This window comes from Podarcis muralis, chromosome 17 (assembly GCF_964188315.1).
Source record: "Podarcis muralis chromosome 17, rPodMur119.hap1.1, whole genome shotgun sequence".
In the NCBI taxonomy this organism is placed as follows: domain Eukaryota; kingdom Metazoa; phylum Chordata; class Lepidosauria; order Squamata; family Lacertidae; genus Podarcis; species Podarcis muralis.
Window position 1 is genome coordinate 41578439 of NC_135671.1, and position 22160 is coordinate 41600598.

A 22160-nucleotide genomic window follows, 5' to 3' on the forward strand; every position below is an offset into this window, starting at 1 on the left:
TTCTGGTTTCCGTTAGGACCCCCTTAGGCAGTGCGTGAGGATGGAAATGCAAAAGTAGAAATAAGGCCGAGTTCGAAACTCCCTCTCGCTTTGTGCCTTGACAAAAATAACGCCCTCTGTCGGTTGACATCCCTCGGCACCTTTTTTCATAAAAGTTATTTCCCTCTCTCATCGGCTGTTGGAACAGAATTCGGGGTTGTTTTAAACACCAAGGGGAATGTCTAATTTTGGGGTTCGTAGTTAATTATCCTGGGGATATGGAAAATTAAGGAGGAAGGAAACTAGGATTTTAAACATTAATTCGGTTGTCTTTCCATCACCCTTGCTGACCATTGCATTCGGGAACCGGAAGTCTAATCGAGAATCCTAAGGGTATCAAGCCCTTTGCTTTGCAACACCATTGCGCGAGCAGTTGGGCCGCCATCCTTGTTTCTGGCACACCCTTCTAGTCATCCTTCATTTAGCTTCTTTTGCTCCGCCATCTTTCCTGTGGGCAAACGGCCTTCCGCTTGCGTCCTCTTCCGCTCTATCAGGCTCGCGCTGGCCAATGGGAAGGGGCGGTAAGGCAGGAAGGGGCGAGATCTTCCGGCGCGAGGTGGAGTCCGGCGTGGTGGGGAAGCAGCATGGTGAGGAGCCGCCGGCAGCGGCGGAGGCTTTTCGGGGGCCGCTGGGGAAAGCGCTGCTGGTGCTGTGGGGCGAAGGGGGCCCTGCCAGGCCGGCCGAGGGGCTTCCCGTGGCGCTGCTGGGGAAGCGGTCCAGAGCGGGCCGCGTCCCAGCAGCTGCAGCTCAAGCAGGGATCCTGAAGGCGGCCGTGTTGGTAGCAGCAGCTTTGGGTGGCCAGGCCCGCTTGCCCAGCGGCAGCGCTATCCTAGGAATCACTCGTAATGGTTGGCATAGTAGTGCATCGTGGGAGAGGAGCAAATTGTAACCAGTTGCTGCCTCGACTCCTCTTCTCAGTTTCAGACCCACAATGACTAGCGAATGCGAAGAGCTCTTTGAGAGTGGAACAGTCTGACTGCCTTATGGGCCGCGTTGGTTTTCTTTCATTTGCAGGTGTCCAGATAGCTATCCGTTAGGAATCCAGACTGCTGCCTGTTAGGGGTGCTGTAGGTTTTTGCATTGAATATTGGCTTGAACTAGATGTTCTCCAGGGGCCTTTCCAAGGCTGACATTCTGTGATTCAGAACTCAATGGCCACAATCCAGTGGGTGCTTAGGCGTGATTAAACCCATTTTGAATAAATGAGCTATGTGACCCTAACCATGCAGTCTTATGTATGTTTACTCGGAACAATGTTCAGTGAGGTATATGCTCTGTAGTACAGTAAATGTGTTTAGGTTTGCAGTAGAACAGTGTCCTATGTCCTGACACTTTACAATATGGCATCGGCTGCTAGGGAATTATAGCCTAAGGGCTATAATGCCACTTTAAACATAGCCGCTATGATGCTGCTTTAAACATAGCTTCCCCCCGAGAATTATGGGAGCTGTAGTTTGTAAAGGGTGCTGAGAGTTGCCCCTGTTCCACTCCAAGTACTACCATTTCCAGAGTTCCCTGTGATTAAACCATTCTGGGAGGGAAACCGGTTTCCAAACAACTCACAGCACCATTAACAAATGACAGCTCCCATCATTCTTTGGAGGAAGGTGTGGCTGCTTAAAGGCATAGCATAGCACTTTAAATGTATGGTGTGCATGTGGCCATAGTTTCTGCTGGACTGGGAACAAACGTTTGGACACATCCTCACTTGAGGATTAGCAGGTATTTAGGAAGTGATCATCCGTCCTTGTCCTGAAGATTTGTTAAACTGGAAAGTGGTGGAGAGAGCGTGTTCTCTGTCGTTCCATTCATACCTTTGTATTCTTTTAGTTGCGCCGGGAAGCCCGCCAGCGGCGAGAATATCTTTACCGCAAAGCCCAGGAGGAAAAGCTTCGGGCGATCCAGGAGAAGAAGGAAAAAATTAAAAAAGCACTAGATGGTATGAACAACTAACTTGCATCTGCTCAAAACTGATGTGTGTATGCTGAGAAGGGTGCCTTTTGTGGAAACCTGCATGTGTACAGTGTCTTGTAGATGCAGGAGCAGTTGGCCTTTGTAAACTCTTAGGACTGGGGAGACCCACGGTGACTCACTGGGTGACAGTGGGCCAGCCGCCATTTTCCAGCCTAACTTGCCTCACAGGGCTGTTGTTAAGTATAAAATGGACAGGCAGCGGGAGAACACTGTTACATTGCTTCAAGTTCTTTGGAGGAAAGGGGTGACATAAAGTAATAACTCGGCTTCAAAAGCCCGTTGAAAAATGTATGTCTTGCATTTCCCTATAATGCATTTCCCCGAAGTCAGTAATGGTGGTCAAGAGCCCTGCAGCTGTGTCTGCTTTTCGTAACTCCTCTTACCTCTTCCCTTCCAGAGAACTGCCTCATCCCCACGGAATTGCGGAGGGAGGCTCTGGGGCTCCAGAAGGCTCTCGAATTTGATGATGGGGGTGGAGAAGGTGAGTAGCTGATATGAGCAAAATGGTAAGAATGGTAAAACTAATATATCATTTTACTGGCTTTGAGGGAAGCATCCTCAGGCTGTAGCCTTTACCCTTAGTGAACAGAGAACAAAATGGCAGAAAGGGAATTGGAAGGAAGAAGACAACAACTAGAAGGAGGACAGTGGTGGAATTAGCTATTGCATTCCCTATTGCATTACTTCTCACTAATGGCATCTTATAAATCAGCCTTTCTTAACCTGGAGCCTTCCAGAGGATTTGGACTACAAAGCCCATCAGGCCCACTTAATTGGATCAATCAACCAATTTCCAGTTGAAATTTGGCACATTTGAAAGTGTTGTATTTGTCACATTAGCGCAACTTACCTCTGCATCACTTGTCGGAGCCCTGTAGATCTGGATTTGAATTGGAATGCTGCTCCAGAAGTGAATTATAAATGAACATGAAGAGGATGAGGAGGACGTTCCCCAGGTGTATGATGTGTTTTCCTCTCTCTGCTGATGAACCACGTAGCCTATCCTTTTCCAATCATTTAGTTTGTGGTTTCCAGGCAACCTTGAACTCTGGTAGAGGCATTCCCAAACTGGCCTGTGGTTTTGTGGTTGAAGACAGAAGCATTCATAGTGATTTTTTTGAATTCTATGGATTTCAGATTTGTATACAATAATATACAGTATATAAGAAGTAAATGAACCAGCTAGAAAAATCCTATAGCATCTAACACAGCAGATTGCAATTGCTACAGCCGGCAGAAAAATCACTAAGTGCTCTGCCAAGACCCTTAGAAATTTTCAAATCATCCCTGAGCATGGATGAACCACTGAACCACTTGTTTTCTTTTTTAAAAAAGTTCTTCTTTTCTGCAACCCAAGTTTGGTTTCCAGATGAGTGCAGCTGCAGGGTATGTGCTTGCTTGTTAAGAGTTCAAAGAGTGTCTGTGGATTTGTCACTTGCCTTTGTAATTTGCCTTGCCGTGGTAGGTGTGAAAAGCCACATGGACGACGAGTACCGCTGGGCGGGTGTGGAGGATCCTCGCATCATGGTCACTACCTCCCGCGACCCCAGCTCCCGCCTCAAGATGTTTGCCAAAGTAAGCAAGCAGCACTTGTTCCTTCTCTTTTAGGAAGAGGTATATGTGCATGTGGGGGAAGAGGGGTGGAAAAGCTATGTGCCCACTATAGGGAAGGAGGGAAGATCAATCACCTTCCTCAGCTTAGTGTTATGCATTCGTTGTTTTAAAAGCTTAAATCCATAAAACTTTAAAAAATGAAAGGGAATGCTCAAGGCAACTTCTAGGAACATGACATCATACAACATATAAAAATAACAGTAGCAGTGATGGAACAGTGTAAATGCAACATAGTTAAACTGCCCTCCCCCCAAAAGCAATTCAGACAGCAGCCCAAGAGCATAGCATAACAAATAACAACAACTATAATAGTAAATTTTACTTGGCTGAAAGCCGCTTTCAGCATCCTCCTTTTAACCAAGCGCCTAAAATAATAGTGAGAGATCTTGCTTGGAAGAACATTCTACAAAGATAGCTAACATAGATGAAAAGTCCCTGCTCTTAGTAGCAGCCTGCAGTACCTCATGCAGTGAGGAGGTCTGGAGCAAGGCCTCCGGTGTTTCCTGTTTTGGTGATAAGAGGTTCTGGGATCAGTCCATGATATATCTCTTCCAGGTCTAACTAGCAGGTCTTTGCTGGGCCTAGTTAGGAAGGTTATGTTGGAGACCCACCAAAAGGCTTGAGTGTGAGCCAGGGCCCTGTCTTGGGACTGTGGAGAAGTAGTAACTGAATGCCTCTGGAGTATGTGCAGAGTGCACCTCCTGCTCTCATCCTCTGTGTTGCATGAAGGCTTGGGCATTCCTGGTTAGCGGATGTGCGTTTTAGGCATTCTGGTGCCAACCTGTCCTTAACCACTAGGTGACCCTGAATCTGACTCTTGCAGGTTATGCCTCCTGATCACTCTCCCATCTCCTTCCACCCATTTCCTCTTTAGGAAGTCAAGCTGGTTTTCCCTGGGGCCCAGCGTATGAACCGAGGCCGACATGAAGTGGGGGCCCTTGTCCGCGCCTGCAAAGCGAACGGGGTCACCGACCTGCTGGTGGTGCATGAGCACAGAGGGGTCCCAGGTGAGTGGCTTGACCGGGGCTGGGTGTGGGCAGGGGTGACGTGGATTGCATCACATTAGAGAGTTGAAACAAATGTTGTTGAGAGCAAATGTTGCTATGTGTGAACTGTCAATTTACCTTTGTTAGATTGTGGGAGCAGTTTTTAATCTTTGCCTATGCAGTGTGTAGAATGGCTCACTTGTATGAGTGACCGGGAGCGGTTTTGCTGGGATCCTGCTCTTTGGTGGTGGCTTCCGTAGTTAGGTGTGTAACTGCTGCTTAGTGGGTAGAGCACATGTTTTGCATGGGAAAAACTGCTTTCAGAAAACCTGGTGAGCTAATGACAGTCAAAGTAGAAAGGATAGAGGAGGAGGAGTAGTAGTAGTAATAATAATAATAATAATTAATAATAATAAATTATTATTTATATGCCGCCCATCCCCAGCCACTCTAGGTGGCTTCCAGCAGAATATTAAAATACAATGATTCATCAAATATTAAAAGCTTCCCTAAACAGGGCTGCCTTCAGATATCTTCTAAAGATCCGATAGCTGTTTATTTCTTTGATGGGAGGGCGTTCCATAGGGCGGGCGCCACTACCGAGAAGGCCCTCTGCCTGGTTTCCTGCTAAATGAACTCTGTGTATAAGGCAGTTTTCTGTGTCTATAAGCAGGAGGTAGAACTGGTGCCTGAGCTCCATAGCACTGATAGCAAGGCATTGCCTTTTACCGCCGGGGGATTTTATTCTCAGCTTGCAGTCACTGGTGATGGGGCCTGACTAACTTAGCCACCTTTTTATCACCATGTAGATGGCCTCATAATCAGCCACTTGCCGTTTGGCCCCACTGCCTTCTTCACGCTCTGCAATGTGGTCATGCGCCACGACATCCCAGACATTGGCACCATGTCAGAGGCACATCCACACCTCATCTTTCACAACTTCACTTCCCGTCTTGGGCAGCGGGTAAGATGCACTTGGAGGTCAAAATGAGCAAAGTCACTATTTGTGATTGAAAAGTGGGCACTCAAGGCATTTCTTTGAATCTAGCGCGGCTGCCTTTGGGGTACTGGCCCCGTTCATATGTACACCATGGTTTAGTTCTCTGTGTGAACTGGAACAAGTCCAAACGCAACAGGCTTGCATGCTTCTGTGCAGTTGGAAGGACGACTTTAGCAGAATTTGCTATCACCGTCCCTTAATTTCTGCTTGTCCTTGCATGCTAACCAGAGATCATGGTTTCTTAAAAAAACCCTCTGCTCAGTTTCTCAACAAGACAACTTCAAACCATGGTTTCTGAAGTTGGCTTGTTAAACTAACCTTAATTAGTTAGTTATTTCATAACATTTATACACTGCTTGATTTTAAAAGAATAAAACCCTCAAAACAGTCATGAATGGCACTCTCTGGTTTCATACACAACAAGAAGCCAAGTTTAGGAGAAAGGGAGAAAAGGAGAGGGATGTGGTGGAGAACATCGGCCCAAGTCTCGCTCTGGCCCATGGAGTCTTGTGCACATAGGGCAAACCTTGGCATATTGCATTCTGTGCAATATGTTCCACTGTGCAGTTCTGGTCCCCCCAGCTCAAATGAAGATCCTGTAGTACAGGGGTTGGGTGGGAGAGTACAGAAAGAGCAACCGGAACGATTGAGAGATTGGAGCATCTTCCATATGAAGTGAAGGTCAGGGCTTGTTATTTTTGTTGAGTGGTAAAAGAACTTTTATATTTTGTACTTGGAAGTCCAACTGAGTTTACTGGCAGGTTTAGGGTTACAAACTAAGGGTCTATTAGGGTGTGGAGGGACGGCGACCCTCTAGCCTCTCCAAATGCTGTTGCACTCCAACTCCTATAATCTAAACTGGGGGAGGGGTAAGCCAGGGGTGGGGGCCTGCTGAATCCTGGTCTCTCACCCCAGCCTGGACAGGGCAGCTGGGTCGTCCACTTGTCAATCATCTGTGTAGCTGACCCAGCCAACACTTTATCTTATGCCAGGGTTCTGGTGGATGGGTTTGGGGCAAACAGTCTCATGGGCCTGCAGGCCAGAGCTTCCCCAGTGGTGGAAGATCTTGCTTCTGGGATTCATCAAACATGTTCTGTGGGCGGTTAAAGCACATTCAACACACCTTTCAAGCACATGGCTTTCCCCATGGACTGTAGTGTCCTCCTCACAGAGTTACAGTTCACAGCACCCTTAACAAACAACAGTTCCCAGGATTCTTGGGGGGCCAGCATGTGCTTGAAGGGTGTGCTGGATGTGCTTTAAAAGTATGGTGTGGATCTGTCCCATTTTCTACCAGCTTACAAGTCTTCCCACATTCTCCTCACTTCTCCCTCCTCAGCTCACCAGCATTCTCAAGTACCTGTTTCCAGTGCCCAAAGATGATAGCAAACGGGTCATCACCTTTGCCAACCAAGAAGACTACATCTCCTTCCGGTAGGGGGAACTTGTCTTGTGTTTCTGCTAGGGCTGGCTGCCAGTGTTCTCTTTTCTCTTCTTGGTCCCACTGATAGGTTGCAAAAGTGTGGGGTGAGTGGGGTGAGCGGTGAAGAGACACTTGCTCTCTTTGAAGTGGGGGGTGAATTGCAAGGGGGGGAGAGGCTGCAGTTCAAAGTGCTGGTCCCCCCAAGAATGCTGGCCTCCAACCTCTTCTCCGCTGATGTGGCAAAGAGTTTTTGTTTTATTGGGGGGGGGGTGGAATTAAACACAACAAACTGCAACCCAGCAGAGTCAGTTTGAGATATGACAAAAGGACCATAAAAGATTCTAAAAAGCACAAAGTAGAGCAAGGCACGAGTGTGCTAATTCAACAAGTTCCTTCCATAGTCCTCCATGTGTTCGGAGAAGCATTGCTACAGTATTTGCTTGCTGCAGCATATATGGGAAACGAAAGGCTGCCCATTTGCCTAGAAAGACGGTGCATCTGATTTCAGCCAGGTCTCCTTGCGCTGTGGGACCTGTCACTCTTCTGCTCTGCGCCAAACTCTGGGGCTGGCACTGAGAGGGCAGCAGCAAAAAGGGAGGTAGTCGGTGAGTATGGGCTTGTTGGGGATTGTTCCAGCACTAGCTTCTTAACAAAACTTGTTTTTTTTGTGGCAGGCACCACGTCTACAAGAAGACCGACCACCGGAACGTAGAGCTTACAGAGGTTGGGCCAAGGTTTGAGATGAAACGTAAGTCAGCTGCCTAGAACACTGGAAGGGCATGGTGCAAATCCACAAATGGAATATAGGGCAAACAGAGCAGAGGGTGGGGGACTCCAGGCCCAGGGGTGAATGTGGCCCTCCAGGCCTCCACAGCAGGCACTCCTCGAGCCACAGCCGCTTCCCAGCCCTGCTCTGCACTTACCTCAGGCACTTTTGCCTGGCTGGAATGTGCCCCTGAACTGCCACCATTCCTCTAGGTAAGTGGGTGGGTGTAAAAATCTCTGGCTGTTGAAATCTCCAACTGTTGAATGGCTGGAATGTGTCACTTAGGGCTGAATTATACCTTCAGAAATATCCGTAGTATAGCCCTCCAGGAGCTGAACCGCTTCCTTGTGCAACTGGAGGATGGCACCATCAGATAAGTCTGTTTTATACAAGAGTCCTTCTGCATAAAGCTTCAGCATGTCAGGGAAAGGCTGTGCTTCCTCCCATTGGGGAACCTTGCCATGCACATAATGGTTGCTGATTCTTTTTAAGCATAGAAGAGCATTTGATGTGATTCCATCCCTTTTTACTTACAAAGTGATATATTTGAGCCTGGAGTTTGGCTCTGACTGGAGCCTGTTTCACAAGAATTTGGGGTGTTGCTTCCTTGCCTCTTTTTTCTTTCTCCTGCAACATTTGAATGCCAAACCTGATTAGTAAATTAAAGTGGCAGGCTGCTGTTCAGCCTTAATTCACTTCTAAGAGTGTGCCAAATCGTAAATATTAAAAAACACACACCACATAACGCAATTACAGAAAAACGATTACATACATTTACTTTCGTATGCTCTAGAGCAGGGATGTCCAACAGGTCGATCACGCAAGGTTTTTGTAGATTGCAGGTCGATCTCTGGCTCCTTTTCCTCAGCAAAATTGACTCCTGCCCTCCCCGCCCCCCCCTCCACTGTTGTCTGACCAGTGGAGAGGAAGTGGCTGTTTTCATTCAAAGCGATATTATTGTGAGTGACTTCTTCCCTTCGACCCTTGCCTTAACCTCCCCCCCAAAAAACAGAAATTACCTTGTAAGAAAGTATTTGTATAAAAGTGGGGCTTTCCCCCTCCCTAAAAAAGCTCAAAAACTTTGACCTGAACCCCCAAAAACCAGGGGTAGATCATTGCCAGATTTTAATTCTGAAAGTAGATCTCAGTCTCTCAGGAGTTGGCCATCCCTGCTCTAGAGGAATTTCTTTTCCAGATATTTGGTTGCAATACATACAAGCCTGATTGCCTTTTAATTTAGGTCAGCCATGAGTGCCACTTTAAAAGAGCTCAATGTCACAGCAGTGGAACTGCTTTAGACTACTATGACGCACTTGAAGCATTTTTACCCATTTATTCAGTCACAGTAGCTTTTCATAGTGAACAAAGGTTGGACTCCCAGCCAGCAGGACCAGTGTTCAGGGATGACGGAAGTTGTAGTCCAAACACCCCTGGAGGGCCACAGTTTCCCCCCACCAGAGGTTCTCCTCCATTTACAGAAGCAATATGCCTCCAGGTACCACACAGTGATGGCCATCTCCTTCAGGCCTTGTTTGAGATCTTGCAGAGGCGCCTGGCTGGTGGTGATTGGTGAAGTGGGCCACTGGCCTAGGGGAGCCTCCTGTCTGCTCCAGCAAAGCCATTCTTGTGATTGAGATAAAGGTGTGTGAAATGCTTCAAGCACATAGAGAAAGCACTTGCAAGATACGACCGTGGTATTTGCTAGTCCACATTTCTTCTTCCTTGTTGTCTGTGTCCAAATGTTTTCTGCCAAAAGTTTAGAAGGCTGCAGTTGGGTGGGTGTCTGGACTAACAGGCAGAACTGTGCAGAGTTAGGGGTTGGTGGGTGCTGCATGTCTGCTTCAAGTGGAGCTGGATGAGACTCTAAAGCTGCTCTTCTCTTATTCCAGTATATATGATCAAACTGGGAACCTTGGAGCAGGAGAGCACAGCAGATGTGGAGTGGCGCTGGCACCCATACACTCGCACAGCTAAGAAGCGGAAATTCCTCAGCGTGGAGTAGCATGGACTCCACACTGCCTCTCTCTTCCTCCTCCTCAAGGAGGCTGTCCACTGCCTGGAGCCTGGGGCCTCTGTGAACTGGAGTCTTCAAATTCACCCCATAAACCTGTGCTTTCTGCCACTGAAAATCTCCTTGGCCCATGCAGACAAAGGACACAAAAACCCCCCAACTATGCCAAGCATTCTTAGATTTCATGGAATCTTTGAGTTGGAAGGGACCCAAGGGTCATCTAGTCCAACTCCCTGCCATGCAGGAATCTCCATGACAGATTCCCTCTCCAGGCACAGAGCATTCTACCTGGGGTTTTTTGTTTTTATTTTGTACCGGGGGGGGGCATCTTGGAAGCTTGCTCTCCTGCTCTGCATCCCTGTTCAGTTGTGGGTTTGGCGCACACATACTGGGCTACATATTACAGTGAGCCCTGTCATTCCTTCCTTCCTTCCAAAAACAGCATCAGGGGAATGGATGACGAGGGCAGCAGTGGTCGCCAAGAGAAGGCCCACTTTGACGCCCATTCAAGCAGTCCTAGAATGAGTGAAGATGGAATCGCTCCTAGTTGCTGTTAAGGAGCAGGCAGGATAGAAAACATGGCCTTGTCAAACCTGGTGCCTCCCAGATGTTGCTGGACTACAACTCTCATGATTTCTGGCCTGATAGAACAAATGGAATTACTTTTCTTTCTCTGTTCCACAGAGTAAGTCAACTTGGCGCAGCTATATTTCCTGGAAATGGGAGAATGGCTAGTAGAATAGATTTCAATGGGGCCCCAAATTCTTCCCTGCCCCTTTGTTTTGCTCTAGTTTTGTGAGATGTATTTCTCATCTCTCTGTTTCACAGAAAATGTTTTTCTTGGAGAGGATCCCAGAGTAGGCAGGCTGATTGATGGAAATTGGGGATTGTGGGAGGAGTTTTACAGAGTAGCGGAAGGGAGGGAAATTGGCATAGAATGCACCCCTAGGTGATGTGGAATGCTTCCCTTCTGATGGCTGTATCAGCCAATGTGATGGAGTTCTAAGGGATGGGGGCAGCAACCACTCCCCACCACTGGTATTTACAGATTTTTATACGTCCATCTTCTCTTCCTGGTGCTTTCCTCTAGGGCAGTTAAATCATAGGGCAGGGGTGGCCAACTCTCAAGAGACTGCGATCTACTTTCAGAATTAAAAACTGGCAGTAATCTACTGTTGAGCTCTTTTTTGGAAGGAAAGCCCCAATTTGGGGGTTCAAAAATAGCTTTTGGGGGGCTTCCAGTTTTTTGGGGGGTAAAGGCAAGGGACAAAGGGGTAAACTCACTCACAAGAAGATCGCTATGGATGAAAACAGCAACACAGAGAAAGCTCCGTCTTCCCTTCCAGAGATCAAACAACAATGGAGGGCGAGGCAGGAGTCAGTTTTAGCGACACTAAGGAAAGGGAGCCAGAGATCGGCTGCAATCTACCAAAACCTCACAGGGATCTACCAGTAGATTGCGATCAACCTGTTGGACATACCTGCCATAGGGCATCTAGCACTGCTTACATGGACTCCAAAGTGGCATGGATGTGAGCATCCCAAAGCCTGGGTAGATCAGAGCTCTTGTGTGTTTACTTTCCAGGAAAGTCAGACATCCAGGAAGCTTCTAGTTCTCCAGCAAGAGATTTGGAAAGAGCAGAGCAATTGAACATTCAGACTAAAAAGAAAAAAAACCAAAACAAGGACAGTAACTGGTGCAAGGGAGGAGCTCCATCTTCCTTCCTCATTCTCCCCAGCCTTATGAGTGCAATCTTTTGACAAAAGTATTCTGCATGTGAGAAGTAATATGTTGCAATTGGAACACCCAGCGGTGGGGGGGGGGTGCGTTCCCTAACCCAATGAGCTAATTTGAAGTGCTGGTGCCAGGCCTTGATTTTACCCCCTCCAGATGGGAGAAGAACAAGAATCCCAAAGGCACCAAATGTCTTCCTTCCATTCCTTCCCATTCCATAGACTAGGTTGCAGAAATGACTGTAGTAAGTAAGAGGAGAAATGTAAATTGACATAAGATGGGGCAATCAGGCAGACTCCTGAGTGGAATGGATTTGCTCCAGTGGCTGTTGATAAAAGCGCAATTCACAAATTAGCAAATATTGTTTAATGGGAGGAGGGATGTGCTGTGTTGATGGTTCCTGGCATGGGGTACCAGGCTTTAAATTTTGGCGGGCAAAACTGCCCTGGCCAACTAAGAGCCGCTCAAGAAGCTGGTGAAGAGAAGGTGGCTGCCAGGTTCACACATTCCTTAGCTGGTGGATCCCAACATTTCGAGCACGTCCATATCCTTCTCTTCTGGTAGAAAAGTCCTGGAGTATAGTGCATGCAACTGCTGCTGCCTTTTGGTCCATGGCCCCAGAGGCACAATTTGCTGGTGGTTATTATTTTTACAGTTATTCCCTAAGGAAGTGGGCAGGCAGCAGTATTGGTCCCGATCTGTATTGCTCAATGGCAGAAGCCGTGTCCTTGTCACTCTGTCATGCTGCCTAGATGCGACTCCATTCAGCAGGAGGGTCTCTTGGTCCCTTGGGCTTCCCGATGCGGAAGTTAAACCCTGGAGGGGCAAGAGGAGATGGGCAAAGCACTGAGAGGTTTGTTCTATTTCTTTTATGATTCCCTCCCCTTCACATCTCTGATGGCAATTGTCCTTTTGTGTATTTTAAGTTTAACACATGACAGAATGTGGAGAATCATGCAGTCCTCTTGAGCTATCTTTAACAACTTCACTCTCCTTTCCTCCTAACGTGGATTATGTTGGAGGTGTTTGTATATCTTGCTGTACCCATAAAAATGTAAGGCTGTCATTATGCTGCAGTTCATGTGCCTGCCACTAGGCAGCTGCACCAGCTCCAGTGTGAAAAAAGGAAGGTGGGTGTCGTCATGTGGGGGGGAGGTAGTTGGCAAAGGTGGTGGCAGAGAGGTGGGGTTGATCAGTGAAGCAAGCAGTTGCAGTAGACCCTAGTATGTATATTGAAATCTACACAGGTGTGTGAACCACTTTGTGTGTGTGTGTGTGTTTGAGAGAGATTTGGGTAGGAACCTGGCCCTCTCCGCCCCCTCAGTTTCCACACGAATGCACCCTGCAGCACTATCATGACCTTTTGCCTAAAGGTCCCCTTACTTACCCATTCCATTGGCAGAAGATACCACCGCATTTGGGCTACTCCTGGGACTGATGTTGCCCACATCTTCATATTCTTGGGTGGGGGCAGTCCGTGGTGATGGTGGGGCTAGTAAAAAAACATGAGAGGATGTCAATTCTCACATCAGCTTGCCTGTAACAAACACTGGGGCAAACATCATCTAGGAAGCTAGAATATAGGGATGTTCATGTCTTGTGAAAAGTGGGCTGAAAGAAGAGTGCCAGCTGAGCCTTGCAGACCACAAGGAAGACCCACAACTTTCCCGCACCACTTTCTGAGATTTGTCATCCTGGAACGACTAGGGTCGTGACAAACTAGCACTCCAGTATGGCAACTCTGAAGGAGACCTTGTAGAAGGTAGCAACAGCTTCCAGGAGGTTGTGGGAAACTAATAAGGCAGAAACTTTAACGCTCCAGTTGTTGCTGAACTACAACTCCCATTATCCTTGTCCATTGACTGCTTGTTAGGGTTGATGGGTGTTGTTGGTCACCAACATCTGGAGGGCCTAGGTTCCCCACTGCTGCAGTGAATACACCCTTTCCTTTCCATCTCTTGGAAGGCAGTCGCTCTCAGAAATGAGTCGTAAGCCATTTGAAGAGGATCCAGCTAATCGGTTCTGTGTAACTTTCTCTGAGCTTGGCCTAACCCTAGTTTAGAAAGAACACAGCAAGAGTCCCAGTGGATCGGACCACAGGTCCACCATAGCCCAACATCCTGTTCTCACAGTGGCCAACCAACATTTGATGATCCCCTGTTCTAGCACAATGTAAAAGAGGCAAAACCCCATTATCTCCCTTCTCTTTCCACCTTGTTAAAAGTAGACGTCCCTGTACTGTAGATGTTTTTGGACTCCCATCAGCTCCACCCACCATGGTCAGGGATGATGGGAGTTGTAGTCAAACAACATCCATGTTCCCCATCACCATTCGAAAGTATTTTGCTTCTTACCTTTCTTCCCAGGTGATGAACTAAAAACCTAGAGCAAGGGAAGAAAAGAAGTATTTGAAGAAGAAATCTCATGGATGCCTTAGCTGGGATTCCTGCATTGCAGGGGCTTGACCCTTGGGGTCCCTTCCAGCTCTATGATTCTGTGAAATAAAACATTGCTGCACTGCTCAAACACACTTCATTCTAGCACTGCCCTTGGCGAATGAGAGAGGCACAAGGATGCATTTTATTGATTCCCTTATTAAATGTATATTCCGCCCTTGCTTTTGAAGGAGCCCAGGGTAGTAAGCTCATCCAAAAGAAAAGCATTATAAAAGCATTGTTTCGTCCGGTGATGAAACAGCTGCCTGTAGATGACCTGGGGCAAGACAAGAAGGGAAGAGTTCTCACTCTTATTCTTAAAATAAGCAGCACTATGGTTAGATCTAGGGGGAAATAAAATTATATCGCTATACACAGATGGAGTGAGCCTTAGTGGGCAGGGTTGCTAGGCTGGTTTTCCAACACCAAGTGCAGAGGAGCGGGGGGGGGGGGCTTGGTGCAAGTGAGGTGGTGGGAACATCAGATGGGCTCTGCTGGGCCACATGGGCCATACCAAGCTCCCTGCTGCTTTGCTCCTCCTCTCAGGAACCAGGAGTGACTTCTGGTGTGTCAGCAACATAGCCCCTCCTGCTCCTGCCGCTGCTGCTGCAGAGTAAGAACAAAGGACTTTGCCTCATTGACTTCTAGCATATTTATGTTTAGGGTTTTGTCTGTTGTGTACCTAAGAGAAACAGCCCAGACATTTGAGCCAAGGGAAGACCCATTTTGCTACAAAGGAAATTGAATTCTCCCTGCTTCTATAAATTAAGGATGCCAAGCACATGTGAATAATTTCTTATTTGCATAACTTTTTATGTACATTTTGGTCATTTTGTATCCTCCTGAAGTCGTGCTTACTATGGAAAATCATATTCAAAATATGCAATTCCTTATGAGGCTTCACTAAATATTGCCTGCACATTTTCAAGCACATCTTCAGTCCCAATGGCTAGAAACTTGGTGTTTGTTTATGTGTGTTTTATAAAGTGAAAGCCAAGGTTCTTAGGAATCTGGTTTTTTTACATTCAGTGCCAAGTTTTCGCCAGTTTGTTCCTCCAGCCCTGACTTTACTAAGCTGCACAGCTGGGAGCGGGGAATGATGGATTGACTTTCCCCCTTTTGACTCAATCATAACACACACACTGAAATGGAGGGGGCTTGAACCTCCCTTTGCTACTGCCTCCATATTCCTAGGGATGCCTAACATGTTTCATGCTCCAGTGTGTGGGATGTAAAGCTGCAGTCAAGTACAACATTCCTACAGTGGACACGTTAGGGGATGTTTTGTCCCACTCTGGAGAAGACTTCCCGTTTCCTCCTGAGCTGGGACAGACTTGAAGAAGGTGCGGTCTGTTGTACTGGCATGGAGGAGCCCACGGCCTCCATGTTCGGATCAGTGTGTGTGCTTAGTCGCAGTCACTTGGGACTAACTTCTTTATGGAATAGTTCTAGTTGTTATGTAACCTAAGTCTGCCTTCAGGGATATGTCTGTGAACCTGAATGAATCTGTGAGTAAGCTACTTTTATATTAATGTTAATCAGAGTCTTATGTTTATTCTTTTTAAGAGGGATTAGAAGGGATTTTATCAGGAAGGAATCTTTAATAGTAAGACTCAGATGGGTTAGCAACAAGCTGATCGCTGCATAATTTAAAAAGGGGGATGTTTGGAACTGCTAGAATATGGAACGTGCTAGCGCAAGTTAGGAAGGATATCATAAAATAATATATCCTCTCCTGCCTCCCTAATCATCCCCACACAGTGTACTATTAACTTGCAAAGTGTTTTGAAATATCAGGTTCACATTGTCTGTAGTTGTTCACTAATTTTCCAATTCTACAGGGAAAATCAAGGCTGAGGCAACTTATCCAAAGCTAAACAACAAATACATTGTAGAAGAGGAACTTGAGCCCAGGCATAGGAGCCAACTCCTAGGGGCCAAAGTCCCTCCCCCCAAAAAAATATTTGAGGATGCCAGCTCCCCCTCCAAGTGGATGGCCATTGCCATTCAAATCGTCTGCAGGCAACAAGTATTGGGATTGATTATGTGGGGGGGGGCTCTTACCTGCCTCCCCCCATATTTTATTCAAGTTGGCACCCTGGAGGCCAGGTCTAGTAAAGCCACACACACCCTAAAAACCAATCTGAATTAGGGCTGGGGGACTCTGTGGCCCTTCCAATATGCTGTTGAACTCCTCCCCAGCCAGCAGGGTCAATGGTCGGGGAGGGGGCAGTGGGAGTTGAAGAAGATCTGAAGGGCTACAGGCTCCCCATCCCTTCTGGTCTACAGTTTTTGTCGGAGGCTTATCCCGGTCCTGTGACATAGAAATGTGGCTGGGAAACACCGCGCAGAGAACATACTATGGGCAGCAGGTTCCTCAGGGGCTTTTTCCCTAATCCATTGATGTGAGAGGAGGAGGTGACTCTGGGATTGGAATCGCCTGTAGCAGAGAGAAGAGATCAGACAAAGAAAAGGTTATTCCCGATAGGTGCTTTCTGTACTCCCTTTGCTGTAACCACGACAGGTCAGAGGGACCTAAACTTTTCCTCGGGATTATGATATTAGTATTAGTATTATTAAAAGTCATACCTTGGTTGTTGAATGGCTTAGTTGTCAAACAAATCGGCTCCCGAATGCTGCAAACCCGGAAGTGAGTGTTCCGGTTTGGGAACATTCTTTGGAACCTGGACGTCTGACGCGGCTTCCACGGCTTCTGATTGGCTGCAGGAGCCAGAATGGATTCCGTTCGACTTATGAGGTACAACTATATTTCAACTACAGTCATACCTCGGGTTGAAGTTGCTTCAGGTCGAGTGCTTTTGGGTTGTGCTCCACGTTACTTCCAGGTTTCACCACTCACGCATGAGCAGATGGTCAAAATGACATCACGTGCATGCGCAGAAGCGGTGAATCGCAACCCGTGCATGCACGGACGCAGGTTGCGTTTGCTTCAGGATGCGAACGGGGCTCTGGAACGGATCCCGTTCGTATCCAGAGGTACCACTGTATAATCAATGACCTATCAACAGATTCCTCCCTGACAACTTACGATAATCTCATTGAGTTCTTGCAGGATGTGGTCTCTGTTAACATAAACCCAGCCAGCAAGCCCCGCATTGCTAAAGGGTGCAGATGGTTCGACCAAGAGTGCCGCACAAAGAAGAAACACTGGCCTATAGAAACACTGGCCTAAACTATTTACCCCCAACTTATTTCAAAATTTAAAAAGAGTACAAAGCCCTTTTGGCTTCAAAAAAAAAGGCAGTCTGAACAAAACTCCTGGCCTCTGTTGCTGAATGCCTCGCTAAACAACGAAACAAAACTCTTCTGGCAACTGGTCTCTGGCTTCCTGAGCAATAGCTCTCCTGCCCCCAGCTGTGCCATTCCAGCTCAGGTATGGGAGAACCATTTTAGAAATATATTCATGGAAAATTCAAATCTCCCCGCCAGTTTTTATGATGAAGTTTCAGCAGAACTGTCACTGCTCCCACAATGGAGCCCAGTTACAGTGGAAGAAGTCTATACATTAATTGGGAACCTTAAGAGTGGTAAGGCCCCAGGAAATGACTTTATCCCAGCTGAATTGATCATATCAAATCAGCACTGGTGGGCTCCTCTTCTGGCGGCACTTTTAACTCAAGCAAAGTACCATCTAGCTAGAAACATGCAATAGTAGTTTCAATCTTTAAGAGAGGCCAGCCAAACATGCCTTCTAATTATAGGCCAGTCAGTCTGCTTTCAATTATAGAAAAGCTGTATGCCCGCTTTCTCTGTAACAAACTGACAACTTTTCTAAATGACTATAAATATATCTGAAGCTCGGGCAGCTTTCCGCAAAAACACTCAACATCAGACCACTGTCTAACGCTGTCCCTCCTAGCTGAGAAGTACACCAGACCTCTACAGGGAAAACTCTTTGTGGCCTTTATGGACCTGAAATCTGCCTTTGACTTCATCCCTGGATTCCAACTATGGTCCAAATTACATCTAGTACTGAAGGATAAACGTCTCCTATATCTTACTAAAGCCCTGCACTGTGGAAGCAATTTGCAGGTTAGGTGTGGGTTGCAGGGCCAGCTCTCAGACTGTATTGAGATGGCCAGGGGAGTGAGACAGGGATGCATTTTGGCCCCTACCTTGTTCAGTTTGTTGTTTATTTGTTTTTAATTTAAATTTCTATTGGAATTTTATTTACAACATAACACAAACCCCCACACCCCAATACACAAATCCACCTCATTAAACGTGAACATAACATACAGTGAGCATAACATACAACAATACAAACAACAACAACAAAAAATACTTCCTTTATCCTGTATCTGGCCTCCTTATTTACTTCCTATAAACAGTTTATAAGATGTTCAGTTTGTTTTTGAATGACTTAGAGGCAAGCTTAATGGACCCTGATGGCCATCTTCCAAAAATAGGGACAAGAAAGACCCCTTTCTTGCTGTATGCAGATGACACGGCCATCTTCTCCCAAACCAGACCTGGCCTGAACTACCAACTAAGGAAATTCTGAGACTACTGCTCTGGTAATAGGTTATCCATCAATTATGAAAAATCAAAAGTCCTGGTGTTTGAGAAGAGATTGTCCCTGAGTAAATGGGTACTGGACGGTCACAAACTAGAGCAGACCAAATTCTTCCGGTACCTAGGGCTTCTGTTCCATCATTCCAAGTCCTGGAAACATCATTGGCAAACTGCCTATCAAAAGGCGGAGGTAAGCAAACTGGCTATACTTCAATTCTTTTATAAAAGGGGAGGCCATTATGTTCCATCAGCCATTAAGGTATTTAATGCAAAATCTGTCTCTCAACTCCTCTAGGCCTCAAACATCTGGTTCAATGGCTCATTCGCCAGGTTTGATGACTTCCAGGCAAAGTTTCTCCGGTCCCTCCTACAAGTTCCAAATTGTGTTCCAAAGGCAATACTATTTTTAGAAACAGGTGAATGTCTTCTATCAAGTAAAGCATGGTGGGCTGCCCTGAGATACTGGCTCAAGATCTCAGTCTTTGGCCTAGGGAAGGGGTTCCATACCTTCCATACCTAAACAACGAGGAGTTTGCCAGCTCATAGATGAAAATGATGGTTAGAAAAGCCACTTGGCTTGGTATGCCACCTTCTCTCCTGTACCATCTGGGCTATGATACCACCCTTGAATCTCTGAGGCAAAGCCTCTGAAACATATCACATAGTGATCTCCGATCTCAATCTCATGTTATCTGTGGCCCATTAGCAGTAGGAATTCACTATGGGTTCGAGTTTCAGACGCCTGCATATCTTAGAAATTTGTCTGTACCAACATATCGGCGTCTTTTCACCAAAGCCAGATCAACATATCCATGACTAAACCAATAGTGCTTCGGTCTCCCTTCCCTGGGGGGTTCTTTGTATGAATCTGTATTTTATTCTGAATCCATGTTATGGGTCGTTGGGCCGCAATAAAGATTATATTATTGTATTTCTATTTCTATACCACTTTATATTCTTAAGGGGGGGGGAATCAAAGTGGATTACAACACATTAAAATATTAAATAAAACAATCCAGGAAAAATGACTGAAGAATGATATTTGCAGCCTTTAATGTTTTACTATGGATTTTATTAGTTACATCTAATCTATGTTTGCAGCCTTTGTGAATTCCCATTTGAATTTGCTTGGGTTCTGTACACCCAAAGAAAAACCCCATGAAATACCCCCAAATCCAAATTTGTCATGATGACTAGAATCTTGTTCACTTGCATTGAAATCATACGATATTCACAGAGCTAGTTTAGCACAGTATTTTAAGAAAATGTGCTATGATCCAGGGACATCCTTAGTTCAAATGTATCTTCTGTCATTAGCTAGTAGTAGATAACAGCCTGTGCACGTTGGCTCAACAGCAAGTGTCACCACCAGTTCCAGGTGACCCTTTTTGTCAAGTAGGTGTGCTCTGGCATCCCTTCCCCCATGTCTGCAACATGAGATGATAACGCTGACCTGCCATATCTTGCAGGCCTGATGTTAGGGTTACTGAGATAATGTTTAGGGAAGTTTTAAATCTTTGATGTTCTATTGTGTTTTTACTATTCTGCTGGGAGCTGCCCGGAGTGGCTGGGAAAACCCAGTCAGATGGGCAGGATATAAATAATAAAATTATTATTACTATAAAAGAACTGGAGCACTTAAAACTACTGCATAAATGTTAAGTCTTATTGTTATACAGTTATACAAGTTCTTAAGTGCACACAAACTATTACTTCACATCACCTGGGTTAATTTGGGCGTATTCGCAGGTTGCCGCAGAAGCTGGCCGGTGGATGGGGCTTCCAGGCAGCGAGTGACTGGCTTGCACTCCTACAAAGGCGCTGGGGTCAATTGCCAAGGTGTCGGGCACATTGCTCATCCGAGGCTTCACTGCGGCATAAAGGGGTCCCTCTCCACTAAGCGGGGCCTCGTTGCCTGGAGCAGGAGGAGGAGGAGAAGCGCCCAGTCCACTTCGCCGGAGCTTGTTCACAACCGCATAGGTATCACCCATGTCCCTGATGAGCTTGGGCGGTTGTTCTGGCGCTGATGTGGGCTGAGGGTCAACCGGCACCGAGATGCTCCTGGATCAGGGAACACAGAGGTTTATGTGAAATCTCCACAAAAGGCGAAGGGAAAGAGTTTATGAGTCAGGCTACTGAAGTTACCGGTATATATATTTTTAAAGGATGCATATTTGTAATGCACAAAATGTACATGTACATTTTCTCAAGTGATTTCTTTTAGTTATTTCCACTGCAGAGGAGTATAAAACAATTTAGGAACAATAATTGCTTTAAGAAATCTTATGCATGAGGAAGGGTTTGTGGTAATTTTACTTCTCAGCTGTAGCCCAGCCTAGGATTTTTCCAGAGGAACCCCCTGCCCTCCTCTCCATTTTGACTTTCTTCATCGCCTCTATTGCATCTGCAGAAAACAGCAGCAGGAGACTTTTTCAGGTGGTTCGCAATTTAGCGGAACCACCTGTTACATCGGGGCCCAGTACGGGCCACATGATCTCCTGCAATGATTTTGCAAAGTTTTTTGCAGATAAAGTTGCTCAGATTCGGAAAGAGGTAGACGCCACCATGGGAGCAGGGCCGGGGCGGGAGAGTGCTAGAGTCCTGTCTAGTCAAATTGCAAAAGTCAATTCCAATCTGTTACCTCCGAGGATGTGGACAGGCTGCTTGGACGAGTGAAACCAACCACCTGTCTCCTTGATCCTTGCCCATCCTGGCTTATAAAAGCTAGCCGGGAAGGGCTGGGCGATGGGCTTCGTGGGGTGGTGAATGCTTCCCTCCGTGAGGGAGCCTTCCCAGACCCACTGAAAGAGGCGGTTATTAAACCGCTTATTAAAAAACCATCTTTAGATGCGGCCATGATGGCCAACTATCGCCCAGTCTCAAATCTTCCATTCTTGGGCAAGGTGATTGAGCGAGTGGTTGCTGAACAACTCCAGGCACGCCTGGAAGAAGCGGACCATTTGGATCCCTTCCAGTCGGGATTCAGGCCTCACCATGGGACTGAAACTGCCTTGGTCATGCTGGTTGATGATCTCTGGCGGGCTAGGGACAAAGGTGAGAGCTGTTTCCTAGTTCTGCTGGATCTCTCAGCGGTGTTTGATACCATCGACCATAACATCCTTCTGGACCGTCTAGAGGGGCTGGGAGCTGGGGACACTGTTATACAGTGGTTCTGCTCCTTCCTCCTGGGCTGTGTTCAGAAAGTGGGGGGGGGGATGAGTGTTCAGACCCCTGGGCTCTCACTTGTGGGGTGCCTCAGGGTTCTGTCCTCTCCCCCATGCTTTTCAACATCTACATGCAGCTGCTGGGAGGACCATCAGGGGGTTTGGGCTGGGTGTTCATCAGTATGCGGATGATACCCAGCTCTACCTCTCTTTCAAATCAGAACCAGTGAAGGCGGTGACGGTCCTGTGTGAGTGTCTGGAGGCGGTTGGAGGATGGATGGCGGCTAACAGATTGAGACTGAATCCTGACAAAGACTTCCGGGGTGGCGCCTTCGGCAGTGGCTGCCTCCCTCTGAACTGGAGGGATCAGCTCTGCGCGAAACGGGTCGTATCTGCTGCGGCAAAGCGGGGACCCTCTCAAAAATCACAGGCGGATGAAGCCTGTGACCATGGGACCTTTAGCGCCCCCCCAACCCA

At 46.9% G+C, this 22160-nt stretch overlaps 2 protein-coding genes across 7 annotated transcripts in view; one reads left to right on the forward strand and one right to left on the reverse strand.

Annotated features, from left to right (window-relative positions):
- Positions 1–518: 518 nt before the first annotated feature.
- IMP4 (IMP U3 small nucleolar ribonucleoprotein 4) lies at positions 519–15012 on the forward strand. Of its 4 annotated transcripts, none has more exons than XM_028712006.2 (9): positions 519–626; positions 1870–1978; positions 2411–2494; positions 3479–3588; positions 4502–4634; positions 5423–5577; positions 6953–7047; positions 7711–7784; positions 13915–15012. In XM_028712006.2, the coding sequence occupies exons 1-9, from the start codon at positions 624–626 to the stop codon at positions 13932–13934; spliced, it is 783 nt and encodes a 260-aa protein (XP_028567839.1). In that variant the 5' UTR covers positions 519–623; the 3' UTR covers positions 13935–15012. The 4 variants fall into 4 exon arrangements, with proteins under 4 accessions (XP_028567839.1, XP_028567840.1, XP_028567838.1 ...); XM_028712007.2 differs by lacking the exon at positions 13915–15012 and adding an exon at positions 9692–10985 and having other exon boundaries at positions 520–626; XM_028712005.2 differs by lacking the exons at positions 519–626; positions 13915–15012 and adding exons at positions 748–887; positions 9692–10985.
- PTPN18 (protein tyrosine phosphatase non-receptor type 18) overlaps positions 11900–22160 on the reverse strand; it is a 41082-nt gene continuing 30821 nt past the window's right edge. For 2 of the 3 annotated variants that reach the window (XM_077920978.1, XM_028711988.2), the window contains exons 13-17: positions 20243–20580; positions 16344–16423; positions 13903–13930; positions 12936–13040; positions 11900–12364 (exon numbers count right to left, since the gene is read on the reverse strand). In XM_077920978.1, coding sequence (XP_077777104.1) covers positions 12297–12364; positions 12936–13040; positions 13903–13930; positions 16344–16423; positions 20243–20580 — 619 coding nt within the window. In that variant the 3' untranslated portion in view covers positions 11900–12296. Of the gene's footprint in view, positions 13041–13902; positions 13931–16343; positions 16424–20242; positions 20581–22160 lie in introns of all 3 variants that reach the window. The other variant, XM_077920979.1, reaches the window with a different exon arrangement.

Coding starts and splice junctions, on each gene's coding strand:
- IMP4 (XM_028712007.2), top strand. Junction 1,979..2,410: donor AATTAAAAAAGCACTAGATG/GTATGAACAACT, acceptor CTTCCCTTCCAG/AGAACTGCCTCATCCCCACG. Junction 3,589..4,501: donor GCCTCAAGATGTTTGCCAAA/GTAAGCAAGCAG, acceptor TTTCCTCTTTAG/GAAGTCAAGCTGGTTTTCCC.